The sequence below is a fragment of the Musca autumnalis genome, unplaced genomic scaffold, assembly GCF_047663935.1.
Source record: "Musca autumnalis isolate F117 unplaced genomic scaffold, ASM4766393v1 scaffold_1, whole genome shotgun sequence".
Taxonomy (NCBI): domain Eukaryota; kingdom Metazoa; phylum Arthropoda; class Insecta; order Diptera; family Muscidae; genus Musca; species Musca autumnalis.
In genome coordinates, this window is record NW_027411644.1 from 64,794,766 (window position 1) to 64,812,092 (window position 17,327).

At 35.6% G+C, this 17,327-nt stretch overlaps 1 protein-coding gene across 1 annotated transcript in view; it reads left to right on the top strand.

The window, feature by feature from the left end:
• The first annotated feature begins 12,416 nt into the window (after nt 1-12,416).
• Npl4 (nuclear protein localization 4) overlaps nt 12,417-17,327 on the top strand; it is a 54,198-nt gene continuing 49,287 nt past the window's right edge. The window contains exon 1 of the mRNA XM_073979375.1: nt 12,417-12,747. Coding sequence (XP_073835476.1) covers nt 12,724-12,747 — 24 coding nt within the window. The 5' untranslated portion in view covers nt 12,417-12,723. The remainder of the gene's footprint in view (nt 12,748-17,327) is intronic.

A 17,327-nucleotide genomic window follows, 5' to 3' on the forward strand; every position in this document is an offset into this window, starting at 1 on the left:
AGTGTGTAACGCTAATGAAACCGAAAACTTACAACATTTTCCAGACCGATGCCCTTGTGGAATCTGCTATCTTTAGAAGACGTCTTCTATAGAGGTGTCTTTTATATATAGAAGACTACTTGACGGCGTCTTCTATCAATACACATATTTGAGATGTAATTCGAATCATTTTGTAATTCGAATTATTTCATTTGTAGTTCGAATTATTCCATTTAAAATTCTAATTAATCTATTTGTAATTCGAAATGGAATAATTCGAATTTCAAATGAAATAATTCGAATTACAAATAGAAACATTCGAATTTCAAATGCAATAATTCGAATTACAAATAGAATAGTTCGAATTACAAATGGAATAATTCGAATAACAATTGATATAATTCGAATTGCCAATAAAACAATTCGAATTAAAAATAAAATAATTCGAATTGCCAATGGAATAATTCGAATTACAATTGAAATGTTTCGAATTACAAATGGAATTCTCGAATTACAAATATAATTTCACGAATTAGAAAATGGAATTCTCAAATTACAACTAAAATGATTCGATGCATTATTGATCATAAAGCTTGATTCCAAAGAGAAATTAATTAAAAACTAATACTAAAAATGATCTTCGCCTGAAAAGGCAAAATTTTCAAATAAATCAAATCAGCTGAGCCAAGCTGGGATTTGAAACCACGTCCTTGAAAAACACAGGAAAAAAGTGTTGTCACGGCGAGTTAGCGTTCAGAGCCAAACTCTTTACTTTCAAAGACAGCGCTAAGCGTTTGTCATGAAAGCACAACTAAATGGGAAAATCCCCATTGTTGTTGTAAAAACAAAACAAAATGCATTTGAAAGAAGAAAAAGTTAATTAAAAATTAATACTAACAAGTAAAACAGTGTCAGTCGGCTTTGCCGACAGATATATACCCTCAGCCAATGTGAAGCGAAATGTATTTAAGGTCTCTTCAGAATTTTGTGGCCCTTTTTGGACATTGAACTTGTCGACAAAAATGTGGATTAGGAATTAACTGCACTAATACACAAATGTTGAACTTTTGTAGGGCAGGTACCCTTAGGGAGGACCGATATGGGCCACTTTAGAAGTTAAACTAAATTTTAATAAAATATTAGGAGATCCAAAGGTTGGACCCAATTGGTTGCCCCATTCAAGTGATATCGTCCTAGCATTTTAGTGATATTTTTTAAACATTGGGGAGAAGTACCGAAAGTTGTGGACCGGTATTGCCCATGAAGCTAAGTTTGGATATAATATGACGAAGACCAAATGTTGGACCAAATCGGTTGAACAGTTCGAGAGTTATCGTGCTCTCCGACCGCCACATATGGTGACATAGGGGTTTTTTACAACTTTCGGGCTGTTTTGCCAAGAAATATGGACATGCCCCTGAAAAAACTTTTAACGTCGTAATGGAGGTAGCGAATGCAAATCGCTTCAACAAAAATCAAAGTGATCCGAGAGCAGGTCTTAAAGTGAACCTTTCCGAAATTTTGTGTGAGAGGTACCAGAAGAAGTAGACAAATATAGTCCATACTCGAACCTGAAATATATCTGGTAGATATATTAGGATGTACAAAGTATAGATTACATCGGTCACTCCCTTCAAGAGTTATCGTGCGCAAATTTTTTCCGAACATTTTTGAAGTTTTGTGGGGGAGGTACCTGAAGGAATGGACCGATATAGTCTATCTACGAATTTAAACTATGTTTTGATAAAATATTACGAAGACCAAATTTTGGACCGAATCGACAGATACGTTCGAGAAGTTTCTTGCGCTCCAACCACTACACAAGGTGTCCTAGGGGCTTTTTGCAACTTTCCGGCCATTTTCTCAGGAAGTATGGACTTGCCCCTGATGAAACTTGTACCGTCGTATGGGGGGAAGTGACATATTCGAACTTTTGTGTGGGAGGTACCGGAAGGAGTGGACCGATAAAGCCCATCTTAGAACTTAAACTAAGTTTGGGCAAAATATTAAGAAAGCCAAAATTTGAACCGAATCGGTTCATCCCTTCGAGAGTTATCGTGCGCTCCAGCCAGCCAGACAGACAGACAGACGGACGGACATTGCTCAATCGACTCCAAATTGTCTGAAACACATTTCGCCCAAACATACTTGGGGTCTAAAACCATTATTTCGATGAGGCACATTTTGCCCGTATGAAAGTGTATATACCCTTCATAGCCTAAAGGCTGAGGGTATAAAAATGATCTTCGCCTAAAAAGGCAAAATTTTCAAATGAAATGATTCGAATTACATCTGAAAAAGGGTGTAATAACTCCAATTTGTCGACATCTCTATGTGAATTTTTAGGACACGTAAATTACTATGGCATGTGCATTAGCTAACCAAAGCGTAATTCACAATATGTACAGGAAAGCTTAATTCACAATAACATCCGAGACAACAACCTGCTATAGCTAACTCACTACCATGATACAATTAATCAGCCCAATCATGAACATCATCTCACCGTGAGTTTTCTCACTCTCGCCTCCTCCCTTATTATAAACATCATAAGGGAGAACACAACTCACGTTCGTGAGAAAAGTAGCTATCATAAATGTCAAAAAAGTGAGAATGTGAGGCAATTTTCTCTCACCACAGAAATCAAGGTGAGTTGAACAAAAAAATGTAACTATGGACATTTTTTATAGAAAAAATCGACAAGAAACGAATCTTTTGCAATGATAATCAATTGTATTTATTTGTGTTTTACGTTAAAGGAACAAATAAAAAACAATTAGAAATTCTTTTGGCAACTATACATGTTCATCCGTGTATCAATGAAGCAAGGAAGACCTCAATCGAGTTTGGCGTAATTTGGAGGTGGAGTTGAAGTTGGCCAAAATTTTTCAGATATGGGAAGCGGTTCAGAATCATATGATGAAAACAGGAATGGAAGAGGATGCTATCAGGAGCAACACCTTTCTAAAAATTTTTTGTAGGTACATCCAAACTTTGCGGCCACTCAAGATGATAAGTGACATATCTTAAGTGCCTTTGTATTGTTCTTTGTTCGCTAAGGTTCCCAGCAAAATATTCGATGCCAAAGATTCTATTCAAGCATGAGTGCAAGTTATATGTCACCTTTTTACCACCTTCGCCCATTCTTTTTACAAGACTGTGACCCCTAAAAGATCCAAATCATTTTGGATGGCATCTTCAATAACCCAGTGGAATGGTATCTTAACAACCACCTTGGCATGGCATATTCCACGAACAAGCCACAATAGGAAGGATTAAATTCATAAAAAAGGGCATGTTTATATTATATCGACGCCTCCAAACAATAGTATGCTAAGTCGACTTAGCATGTTTTCAAGTTCTTTACATTTTTACATTTTACGTTCAAATGTTGAATAGGATCCGAATTTCACGAATTGTACTTAGCATTTATATGATTGGTCCTATTGCTGGAGAAGAGATCGGATGTTTCACGTATTGTATTTATTTACAATTCTTGAAATTCCTTCCAAATGCTGAAAATGGGATCTTTCACAACTTCATTTGAACTAATACAAAAGATCCAGTGAGATATTGGCATCGCATGGAACGACTTCCACAAAATTTTTCTTGGTTTTCTTTGTATTCCTCAGCGTTTGTCGTTTCGCACATTATTCAAAATGCAATATTAAACATTTTCATTTCTTTTTGCCATTTAATGATATTTAAACGGTTTTTGTTCACTTTTTTGCAAATTGCAGAAATTCTTCGGGCGTAAATAAACAATTTTTACATATGTATGTATGTATCTGTCAAAACAAAACAAAAACAGCTGTTACAGATGTTGCCACATATTAAACATTTAATATTTTTATCAATTACCAAGTATTTTTAAAGTGGATTGTTGATAAAAATTATTTTTCGTTTTAGAAATATTAATTTAATTTCAAATAAAGTAATGTTTTATAAAAAAAATACGAATTTAGTTATTGCAAAATTATTTGTAAATAAAATAACGATATGGCAACGCAAATTATATTTTAAAGGGTTCACAAAATGCGGCACTATTTTCAATTTTCAAACTTGTGAACCCCTCTTCACTTTTTTCGCTCCTCCCTTGTCATTTGTGATAGGTCGAGACGTGAGAAGTGAGCTGCAACTCACTCGTGAGAAGCTCCCTACGTGAGTATTCATGATCGCTATGAATTAGTCCCAATTTACATTAGGCGAGTTTACTTGCGGCAATTGTCAGTTTGTAGGCGAGAGAGGGTGCTGAGAGGCAAAGGGTTACCATATGCGTCACCTCTCTCTCCTACAAAATGACAATTGCCGCAAGTAAACTCGCCCAATGTAAATTGGGACTAAGGTGAGCCAGAAACTGCAACAAGGCTATTTTGTTTGAAAGTACCTTAAGCTGTCAAAAATTTTGTTTACGTTTTCACACAATTAATCTACAATAACAATGATGTTGACAGATTGGCTGGTCTTATCGCTTCACCTTATTTATTGCATCATGCTCACTACCAACTGGAAACAATGATGCCAAATGAATACGAGAATTATATAATTTTTGAATAAATGGAGATAGTTTCATATTTCTAGAACTAGACATTGAACCAAATATGTACCCCTGTATTCTTAGTCGGTCTGTTCCTTTGCTTTTGAAAATGGTAAAACTGGCAAAAATAGTAAAAGTTGTAAACTGCTCCCATATGAATTGTATGGTGTCTGAAGTAAAGGAACGCTTTTCAAGTAAAAAGTGGTAAAACTTGAAGATTCTTGCACGTAAAGGAACAGGGTTTTAACTGCAACTGTAAAATGTGTGTTTAGGCGTAAATAAGCAAATGCACAAAAATAAATATGTGTTCGTTTGCTTATTTAGCCGTGTGTATCAATGTTGTGTACAGCTAATGCTAATATTTTTAAATGCTGACTTTTAAACCCTGTTAATAGGTAATCAACAATTATCTTGATAATAGCGCATTTATGTAGTGTTATCATATCATGTGAGTGTCACGAAAGTATGAAGAGGCAGGGATGCCAAGTTGTTGGTTATTTTTGACGTATAAAACCACTGTTTAAGAGTTGTAGCGATTTTTATACCCTACACTCATGGCAGAACTACCAGGTACTGGTATCACACCAGCTGATCGAATATGAAAAGTCAAATTCCTTTATAAAAAAATATTTTTGTTGTAATTTCCCCAACAACATAAAGAAAGTTTTGACATAACATATTCAAAATTTTACGATGCCACTACCTGGGTAATTGTGCCATGCCTACACTACTATGTGGGGAGTAGAGCTGGCAAAAAATCGATGGCACTATCGATAAAATCGATTATTTTTTAAAAATTGAATATCGATAGATACTTTTGTCTATAGATATTATCGGAACAAAAACCCCCAACCTAAAATTCATTGAAATAAATAGAAATTTCCCTGCTTTTCGGTTTTGTGCATGATGAAATAATAAGGTGACGTAAAACGGCCAGCTGATTGGTTTCAATCTGTCAAATTGTTTGTTATTGTGACATATTGAAGAATTTTTGGCCAAAACAGAGTTGTATTTGTGCTGCTTACGAGACCTGTTAAAAAGATCTTGGTTTTGTGTGTGTGAGAAAGTAAGTTCGTGGTCACACACACACATTTTTCGGAAAAGTAGAATGTATTTTTTCTCATATTTTTATAAAATAAAAGCAATTGCTTATTCTCCTTTACATTTCAGTGAACTACTTGTACAAAATGCCAAGAAAAGCTTTGACATTTCCGCCATTTTCATCTCCAAATTAATGGTGTTGACAACTTAACGATAATATCGATAGCAATCGATATTTTAAAATATTATATCGAAAATATCTAATGTTGGGAATATCGATGGTTTGCCAGCTCTAGTGGGGAGGGTATTATATGTTGGTTTTCGCCAAAAAGTTTGTAACGTATCGAAATAATGGTCGTAGACCCATACTTATATATACCAAAATGAATGTCTAGGCGAGCTGAGTCGATCTGGCTATGTGTGTCCGTCCGTCTGTCCATCTAAACCTTGTAATCACGCTACAGGTCGCTATTTTGATCGGATCGTCACCAAACTTTGGGTGCTGATGAGGGTCCCGTAGGGGAAGAAGCCTATTGATTTTAATGATAAGGGATATATCAAAAGCTAATGAAAGTAGAAAATATCACCTTTACAACGATGTATAGTAGGTTGTCGTAGGTGGCCAAACAACGAAGATATCGCAATAGTCGCTAATACAACCAAACTTTTCATTTTTGCGATTTCAATAAGATTTTAATAAAAATGACGAATATCACAGCTTTGGTTGGGGAGCTTCCAAAAGCAAAACCTGACTATGAAAGTAGAATATCCCACCTTTACAATGAGGCAAAGTAGGTTGGCGTGGGTGGCCAAATAACGGAGATATAGCAATAGTCGGTAATACATCGCATTTTTCAATTTTTTTCGAAATCGCGCTACAGGTCGCAATTTTGATCGGATCGTCACGAAATTTTGCGGGTTAATGGGGGTCCCACAGAGGAAAAAGCCTATTGATTTTGATGATGGTCGGATAATATTAAGGGGTCGAAATGGGCAAAAACTTATTTGGAGAAAAGGTCACCGTTTTATTTCAAAGCAAATATCTCTGTTTCTATAAGAGGTATATCAAAAGCAAAACCTGACAATGAAAGTAGAAAATACCACCTTTACAACGATGTAAAGTAGGCTGTCGTAGGTGGTCAAACAACAGAGATAACGCAATAGTCGATAATACATCCCATTTTCCGATTATTTTGTAATCACGCTACAGATCGCAATTTTGATCGGATCGTCACGAATTTTTTGAGAGTTGATGCGAGTCCCTAAGTTTGGTGATGGTCACATAATATTCAGTAGTCGGAATAAGCAAAAAGCTTATGTGGAGAAAAATCAACGTTTTTTTCTTATGCGAATATCTCCGCTTCTGATCGGAGTATTCCAAAAGAAAAGCCCGTCAATGGAAGAATAAAAGATTTCCTTTATACTGATGCAAAGTAGGTTGGCGTAAGTGGGCAAACAACCGATATCGCAAAAGTCAGTAATATATCAAAATTTTCCATTTTTTGTAATCACGCTACAGGTTGGAATTTTGATCGGATAGTCACGAAATTTTGGAGGTTGATGGATGGTTGATTTTGGTGATAGTCGGATAATCTTTAGGGGTCGGAATGGGAAAAACTCATGTGGAGACAAATTTAAAGTTTAATTCTTTGTGAATAAATCGGCTTCTAGTAGGGGTATTTCAACGACACAGCCTGTCAATGGAAGAAGAAAATATTATGCCTGTTCGATAACTTTGCAAGTAAAAAGTTTTTGCAAGTTCTTGCAACTACTTGCAAGACTTCTCAATTCTCTTTCACTGAACAAGTTTGTTATCGAACAGCATTTTGTAAAAGTTTGTGCAAATTTGTACAAACTTTTGGTTTATCGTACAGACCTATTACCTTTACATTGGTGTAAAGTAGGTTGGCGAAGGTGGTCAAACAAGGGAGATACCACAACAGTCGGTAATGCATCCAATTCTTCCAATTGTTTGCAATCATGCTACATGTCGCAATTTTGATCGGATGATCACGACATTTTGCTTGCTTATGGGGGTCCCAGAGAGAAAGGGGCATATTATGTTTAGTGGAAGTCGGGTTATATTCCCTAAAAAAATGTTTACCAGTGAAAAGCTTATGCACAGTGCTAGTGGTGTAGGGTATCACATGGTCGGCCCCGTCCCGACTATAGCCTTTGCTCACTTGTTTATTTTAAATCGCTACAGTATCAATTTTCTGTTTAAGGTAGCGGATGTAGCGATTTTTATGTAACATTAGCTGTGTTCCAGAACTATAAAGTTTTTACAATTTTTACGACTTTTACACATTTTACTCGAAAAAGCGTTCCCGTACACAAAAAAGTTGTAAAATGTTCACTTCTCTTTAAACAAAAATGGCGCTGAATGACGCTCTCTTTAAAAACTTTTTACACGACAAATTTGGGCGAGTAAAAAAATAGTAACATGGTTGCCGGCGTCTGATTGGCTGATACGCCGACTTTGACATTTGTTCCAGTTTTTTTTACGTATTTTCCATTTTTCCGTTCCCGAACTATTTCAAAAAACTTGTGTGTGAAAACAAATTTTTTGCAGTTTTCTCTTTTACGAGTTTTACTATTAAAAAGTACGGGAACGAAGCTATTGTTTATTATCATCACTTTTAAAGCAAATGAAAAAGAGCATATTGTGAAGCGAGTAAAATATTATATATATATTTAGATGACAGATCGTGTTCAATAATATAGAAAAGCAAAAGAATCGGACATTTTATTGAAGAAATAGATAAAAACATGTATATGCGATTTTTTAAATTTCTCTCTTTCTGTGCATGGTAGAATAAGAAAAGGTAGCAGCAATACACAGCTGACTGAATTGGGTTGTAACGCTAGTGTCAAATTTCATATGACATTTTATACATTTATTTCTATTTCGATGTACATTAGGGACATATATTTTTTGAGAAAAAAATATCATTCCGAAAAAACCAATTCCCACAAAGACTTCTTCATATCAATGATATGTAACCTCCTCCAAGTTCGAACGACAAGCTGCGCAGTAAATCCCCGCTTGTAGAGGCGATACAACGTTTGTTAATATGTGAGGTATTTTGTTAAAATTTAAAAAAATAAAGCCCTAATAAACATGTGCTTCTTTGATTTCTAAAACAAAACATTGAAACAGCTTCTCCTTTTTCTATGAATTTCCAGCGACCCCAAACTTTTCTGCAAGAATTTTACTTTCTGCGAGAATTTATGCATTTAGTGGAATGATGTGGAAACATAAAAATTGAAAATGTAACGAATTTTCATTCATGTTTTCCAAAATATTCAAGCAAATGTGAAAAATTATTAGTTTTTTAAATTCCAATAATTTATAGACATTTCCTTGTTTTATTTACAAATACAACTGGCAGTAACGTTACAAACAAAAACAAATTCCTTTGTGGTTGTTGTTCGAGTTGTATTTGTTGTAGTATTAACTTTACCTTATATTTGTTCTACCATGCTTTCTGTGTAACAATTGATAATATCTGGCGTTTTTACACATTTTCGTAGCGTTTTTGGTCTTTCTCAGTGGTTTTTAACACAACTTGCTGTAGTCATCTGTGAAGACGCATTGTTTTGGTTTGTTTCTCTCACTTTTCTCTCTATGTCTATAATATAAAAGGCCCCAGCAAAAAGTTTGGTAGATCGGCAGCAATGCCAGAAAGAATCATAAAAAAAAATCAATTTTCGTCTTTTATTTCACAGTTTTTAATTTTGTGTTTTCAGCGTTCGACTTTTTCTTCGGTTTTTCGTCCATTTTGTGAAATAATCGTCAAACAAAAGTCGAAAAATCAGTTCTGCCATTTTCTACCTGCAGAAATTTTGCTGGTAGCCTGTGGTAGAAGAGAAAGCCATTTTCGCTCTCTCTCCCCTCTCACTCTCTTAAAAATTGCTTCCAGTTTTGCCACTTTTCGGGGTTAAGGAACGCTTTGCAGGTTAAAAATGGTAACCTCAGGTAAGTAAAGGAACACAGCTTATTAATTTTTTTTGAATGATATTGTATGGCATTGACAACTTAAATGATGCATGTTTTTAAAAAGGTGTTAAATGTAAAATGCGTTTTATTTTAAGACCAATTTACATATGCACATTAAATGATTTCGTTTTACGAAATCCTAGAATCAAATGAAGTGTATTTACATCTGTTTTTTGCGTCATTTGCTTACGCACACAATCGCACATACACACTTATACAATAACACAAACACACGCACACAACCCAGCAAAATGTTCGATGCCAAAGATGACATTCAATCATGGGTGCAAGTGATCTAGCATGTCATCTTTTTAGCATCTTCATCGATGAATTTTATATGAGCGTGGACCCCAAAAGATGACGTTCTTTTCTGGATCCTAAGCATGTCATTTTAACCAATGCGTTGACATGTCATTTCCACCAATGCTTTAGCATGTCATTTCCACCAATGATTTGACATGTCATTTTCACCAATGCTTTGGCATGTCATTTTCACCAACCCCTTGGCATGAAATTTTCATGTCTTGTTTGGAAAATGGAAATGCTGTATTGAAATATTGTTTTCATGAAAAACAAAACTCTTTATTAATTCAAACGAATTCATTAAATAGCTACAATTAATTTATCAGTTTAGTTTTTCAAAAGTTTACATCCAAAATTGCAATGTAATCACCACCGCTGCAACGCAAAACATTACTTCCTCCGTTCTCCGCAACTGATATTCTTTCATCTTACAAAAGGTTTTTTCAATTATCTTCCCATCACCAGTTCAGATTTCAACATGGACTCCAAATGCACTCCTTTAAGTATTTTTATTTCGTAAATTACTTTTATTTTATAATTTTGTTATTTTATAACAACATTTTGGTAATTTATACTCTTTTGTTTAGTGACGGAAATATGTAGGGATCTACAACCCGGCTTGCTTTAGGGATCTCTAAGAACAAAATGTAACGAACGGGGAGGAGAGACTTTTTATGGAAAATACCATTTATGCTTAATTAATTTATTTTTAATTGTTTCTTTCCAAAAGTAGTTTCTTCTTTATTTTCAGATTCTTGTTCCTTTTCGTTTCGAACTTTTTTTTCAAATTCCAAGAAGCGAGATTTGATTGATTTCATTCTATGTCAGATTTAGAACAGACAAGGGAACTTTTAAAATAGCAATGTGTGCAGTCCGATTCTATTTTTAGCTCGATGGTTGGGACTTCATATAATACCAATTGTTTAGAAGTTTTAGTTGTTTGATATGCAGGAAACGTGAGACAACATCACGACGACAGTTCTAACAACTTTGGTCTGTTCCCGAAACTGCAAGAATCTACTTATTTTTACTACGATAACAATTTTTCCTTTATGTTATCGGAAAAAATAGTAAAAATTAGTAGATTTTTGCAGTACTGGAACATACCAAAATGAAAATAAACAGGTGTGTAAATAAAAACACTAACATCATCTCTATTGGATCGATGGAATGGGTACAAATGCTGATGAAAAGATCGGATCTTTCACGACTTCCTTTGCATTGGTTCAAATCCTAATGAAAAGATCGGATCTTTCACGACTTCCTTTGAACCAATGCAAAAGATGACATGAAATCACGTCATCGCAAAGAACCCCTTCCGTCAAATTTTGCTGGGAATATATTTATTCAGAGAAATAGGAATTTCACAACACAAATGTGTATCAAATAACTTAAATTAATTCTAAAAACAAAAAACATAATTTTTGCAATTTTTTTAAACATTTATTTTCACTTTTGTCGTCGTTTGAGTATTTTTGTTTTTCTACAACACACACAAACCATGGTAGAACAAGAAAAGGTAGCAGCAATACCCAGCTGACTGAACTGGGTTGTAGTGTTAGTGTCAAATTTCATTCGACATTTTATGTATTTATTTCTATGTTCGATGTATATTAGGGATATATATTTTTGAAGAACAAATTTATTCATCAGAAAAAAAACTATTTCCCATAAAGACGGCTTCATATCATTGACATGTAACCTCCTCCAGGTCCGAACGACATGCCGCACACTAAAACACCGCTTATAGAGGCGGTACAATATTTGTTAATATGTGTGGTATTTTGTTAAACTTGAAAAGAATAAAGCCCTAATAAACATGTGTTTTTATGTTTTCAAAAGCAAATTATTGAAACATCTTCTCTTTTTTCAATGAATTACCAGCGACCCGAAACATAGTTGCAAGAATTCTACTTTCTGCGAGAAATTATGCATTTAGTGGAATGATATGGAAACATTCAAATTGAAAATCTAACGAGTTTTCATTCATGTTTTCCAAAATATTCAATCAAATGTGAAAAATTATTAGTTTTTTAAATTCCAATAATTTATAGACATTTCCTTGTTTTGTTTACATTTACGTTGACACTAAGGTTTACAAACAAAAACAAATTCCTTTGTGGTTGTTGTTCGAGTTGTATTTGTTGTAGTATTAACTTTACCTTGTATTTGTTCTACCATGCACACAAACAAACAAAGACATCATAAAACAGTTGCATTTTTTGGTAGTTTATGACAAAAAAAACTGGGCTGCTTATAATAGTATGGTGTTTTCGTGCGTTGTTTAGAATAAATGACGCAGCTATCGTCATTTATTTTTGTATGGTAAATGACGCAAAATGTTGCCTGTTTTAGCAAATAAATGACGAAACAGCTCCAAATGACGAAAACGTTGCTAATGTAAATTGGACATTACATATTTGAGAATAAACGTTAAATAGGCAATTATCTTGATAATAAGCTCTGGTGTAAACGATATGCTATCGTTTATTTCAGTGCTATCATTCCATGTGAATGTCGCAAAGGTATGAAGAGGCATTGTTTTGGTTTGCTCTCACTTTTCTCTCTCTGTCTGTCATCAATTCACTTGAAATGTTTAATAAGAAGAGGAATTGGTTTTCGATGATTTGATATTTTTTTGCAAGGATTTCAAAAAAAAGTTTCCAACCAAAAAAACAAGATCAAGCGTAATATATTTTGTAAAATAAAACAAGGCGCCGACACTTGTTGACGAGTGTCGTTACTTATTGACAGAATAAAGAAAGAAGTTTGTGAAATATTCTCTGAAAAGAAAAAATAAATAGAAGAAATAATAGGACGAAAGCAACAAAAGACAGACGAACGACATTTGGAAGTGGCGAAAATGTCAAAACCTGGTCAAAATATTGTAAGTACTGTCTGCAGCTGGTCCAAAGATACCAGCATACAGCCTCAAGATTATTTAATATGTAGTATTATTAAAATTATTCAATATTTTGTTGGTGGTTTGTGTGCAATTGTTTGTCTGTGAGTGTTGTCTCCCACCGGCATCATAAATGCATTTTTGTTGTAGCGAACGATTCATTTGGCAAAAAACAACCGGCAGCAAACAGGCCAGCCATCAAGGCAAATTGGTTTGTTTTGCATGCACGGTCCACTCATGAGGAAAGGCCACGCCAAGATGCAGGTTATGCCACATATCATTGCAATAACTCAACTTCAATCAAGTAAAACAGTTAACAAACAAACATTGTTCCACAACATCCCATACGGGACAAGGGAGACTTCTCTCATATCAATGAGTGCACCCCGATTCATATTTAGCTCAATGATATGGGACCTACTGTTTATCGCCGAGTCCGAACGGCGTGTCTTAAGACACCACTTATGGAGAAGTTTTTCAAGGCTGAAATACTCAGGAAATGTCGCCAACATTACTGAGGGAAAAATGAAAAATGTTTGATGTTGCATGGCCGGGGAATCGAACCCCCGACCTTCTGCGTGCAAGGCGGGCGTGCATACCATTGCACCACGGTGGCACCCAAGTAAAATATTAAAAACAGTTGGAGATATTAAAACCAGGTCATCCATTTAAAAAGGAAACTATTATGTAGATGAAGCGGCCGGATGTCGTCAATAGCCCTAGGGTCCTAATTGCATTCAAAACATTTTTTCCTTGCTACCAAAAACCTATATTTTCGATGATATTGATGCTTATAATTCCTTTACCAAAAGTATGCAGTACCACATGTAGTGTTTTTTGCCTTATTCCAACGACGTATAACTAATTCCCGAGATACGGCCATCTGAAGTTCCGAAAATTCCCTTGTTTAATAGCCGGCCATTAGACAACAATTAAAAACAATTTGCACCCGTCCATAGGATAAAGTCTCAATCCCTGCCAAAGGCCAGCTAATAAAAGACTACGATTTAAAAAAATATATTTTCGAATTGTCGGTAAAGGAAATTTGTTCCCAAGAGCTTTACATTGGTACGCTTATTGAGTTGGTTATCATCCAAAACAATGAGAAAAAAAAATCAAGGGTGACTACGGAACTTTGAAGAGTATGCACCAAGGGCTTCCACATACTTCCAGTGAAATGTCAAAAGGCTTTAAAAAAACTTCTACCAGCGCACAGTGGATCCACTTGTATGGTGAAAGTGGCCAAAAATATTTAGAGTATAAAAATCAAGCCAATGCGCCGGTTACAGCTTTGTGCTGCTGCGAAGAGTGTTTTAAGGAACAACGAGCGTAACATACTCCCCCCTTTCCCCTCTGGAGGGGGTATACGGTAAGAATTGTTTTATGCTGTTAATACAAAATGACATGAACAAAGGTCCCGATTATCTTATGATGCGAAAATAAGCTTGGGGAAACAAAACAATCACCAAAACAACATAAAATCCAACCAATTTAGCGGATTAAAAAAATCAAAAATTTTGTCTGAAAATTTGTAAAATTTTTAATATAGATCTTATAGCGTTTTTCCTGTAAGACACGTACCGCCAAAGTAAGACAAATTTGGAAGAAGATTTCTTCACCTTGCCACTGATGCCAATTATCTTAATATACGTGGTCAGGTAACAGGGTTATACGCTAATATATCCATAGAAACCCTATTTTAGGGCAGCTTTAGTCTGCGACCTGCCATTTATAGTCTGGCACTAGATGGCAGCTGATTTTAATACTGAATAATCTTAAACCCATGACCTACTTTGGAAAATTATTCCCGAGGTGGACACTGGTGGGCATCATGACTAAAACCTTACGTCAAATTTAAGTATATGATAGAATTGTCATTACAAAATACACTAAGAAAATATGCAGCTAACTAGAAACTCACAACACGCTAAAACACTATTTTCTAATGAAAATTAAGCTATTACCTCCTCCTTCAAAATCCACTATAATATTTTGCTATACGTATTAGTTTCGCGATATTCTGAATATATTTACTTGCACTTAAAATGAGTACAACCTCACAACACAAAATATTATTCAAATGTTCCCATTTTTGAAGCTACTCTTAAGAAGATCGCGTTCGAATGAAACAAAAACTAATATATTTTTAAAAAGGTTCATGTCATAGCTGTCAGAGTTGCCAGATTTTGTACCAAAATTTTGACTTTAATTTTTTTATTTTTGGCCAATGGGTGGATCCACTGTGCAGCGTCAGCTATAATGACTGTTGAACACGATAACCTACGAATTTTACAAATCGTACATTTTCCTACAGAACAACTCATTTACGTACCTCCTCGCGAAAGTTAAACATTTTCAGAAGACTTGTTTCAGTGGTTTTCAATCTATAAAATACCCCATCGAGTGATATTTTATCTACAGAAGGCCTCTGAGAAGGGTTTTCTATCTACATAAGACCCATTTGAGTGCTCTTCATTCTATAGAAGACCTCTTAGAAGGGTTTTCTGTTTATAGAGGATCTCTTGGAAGGGTCTGCTAATTATAGAAGACCTCTTATAGGTTTTTTTTTTTCTACAGAAGACTTCTTGGATAGGTTTTTTATTTATGGGAGACCTCTTGGAGGTCTATAGAAGACCTCTTGGAAGAGTCTTATCCATAAAAGGCTTCTTTGAAGTGCCTTCCATCTATAAAATATCTCTTCGAGGGTCTTCTAACTACAGAAGACCTCTTAGAGGGTATTTTAACTACAGAAGATCTCTTGGAGAGGTCTTCTTTCTATAGAATACCCCATGGAGTGGTCTTTTATCTATTGAAGACCCCATGGAATGGCCTTTTATCTATAGAAAGCCTCTTGGAAGGGTTTTCTATATAGTGAACCTCTAGAAGACCTCTTGGAGAGGTTGTCTATCTATAGAAAATACCATGGAGTGGTCTTTTACCTATAGGAGACCTCTTGGAAAAGTCTTCTAGCTATAGAAGACCCCATGGAGTGGTCTTTTATCTAGAAGACCTCTTGGATAGGTCGTCTGTCAATAGAAGACCCCATGGAGTGGTTTTTTACCTATAGAACCCCTCTTGGAAAGGTCTTCTATCTATAGAAGACCCCTTGGAGTGGTCTCCAATCTCTAGAAGTCCTCATGGAAGGATTTTCTATATATAGAGAACCTCTTGGAAGCATCGTCTATCTATAGAATACCTCTCGGAGGTTCTTCTATCAACAGAAGGCCTCTTGAAGAGGTTTTCATTCTATAGAAGACCCCATGTAGTGGTTCTTTTTTCCATAGAAGGCCTCTTGGAAGGTTTTTCTATATATAGAAAACCTTTTGGAAGCGTCTTCTGTCTAGAATACCTCTTGGAGAAGCATTGGAGTGCTCTTTTATCTATTGAAGACCCCATGGAGTAGCCTTTTATCTATAGAAGGCCTCTTGGAAGGGTTTTCAATATAGTGAACCTCTAGAAGACCTCTTGGAGAGGTTGTCTATCTATAGAAAATACCATGGAGTGGTCTTTTACCTATAGGAGACCTCTTGGAAAAGTCTTCTAGCTATAGAAGACCCCATGGAGTGGTATTTTATCTAGAAGACCTCTTGGATAGGTCGTCTGTCAATAGAAGACCCCATGGAGTGTTTTTTTACCTATAGAACCCCTCTTGGAAAGGTCTTCTATCTATAGAAGAGACCTTGGAGTGGTCTCCAATCTATGGAAGACCTCATGGAAGGATTTTCTGTATATAGAGAACCTCTTGGAAGCGTCGCCTATCTACAGCATACCTCTCGGAGGGTCTTCTATCAACAGAAGACCTCTTGAAGAGGTTTTCATTCTATAGAAGGCCTCTTGGAAGGTTTTTCTATACATAGAAACCCTTTTAGAAGCGTCTTCTATCTATAGGAGTGGTTTTTTACCAATAGAAGACCTCTTAGAAAAGTCTTCTATCTATAGAAGACACCTTGGAGTGGTCTCCAATCTATAGAAGACCCCATGTAGTGGTTTTTTCTATAAAAGGCCACTTGGAAGGGTTTTCTATATATAGGAAACCTTTTGGAACCGTCTTCTATCTACAGAAGACCTCTTAGAGGGTATTTTAACTACAGAAGTCCTCTTGGAGAGGTCTTCTCTCTATAGAATAACCCATGGAGTGGTCTTTTACCTCTTGGAAAAGTCTTCTCTCTACAGAAGACCCCTTGGAGTGGTCTCCAATCTATAGAGGACCTCATGGAAGGATTTCGTATATATAGTGAACCTCTTGGAAGCATCCTCTATCTAGAAGACCTCTTGGAGAGGTTGTCTATCTATAGAAAATACCATAGAGTGGTCTTTTACCTATAGGAGACCTCTTGGAAAAGTCTTCTATCTATATAAGACCCCATGGAGTGGTCTTTTACCTATAGGAGACCTCTTGGAAAAGGTGTCTATCTATACAAGACACCATGGAGTGTTTTTTACCTATAGAACCCCTCTTGGAAAAGTCTTCTATCTACAGAAGAGCCCTTGGAATGGTCTCTATTCTATAGAAGGATTTTCTATATATAGAGAACCTCTTGGAAGTGTCGCCTATCTACAGCATA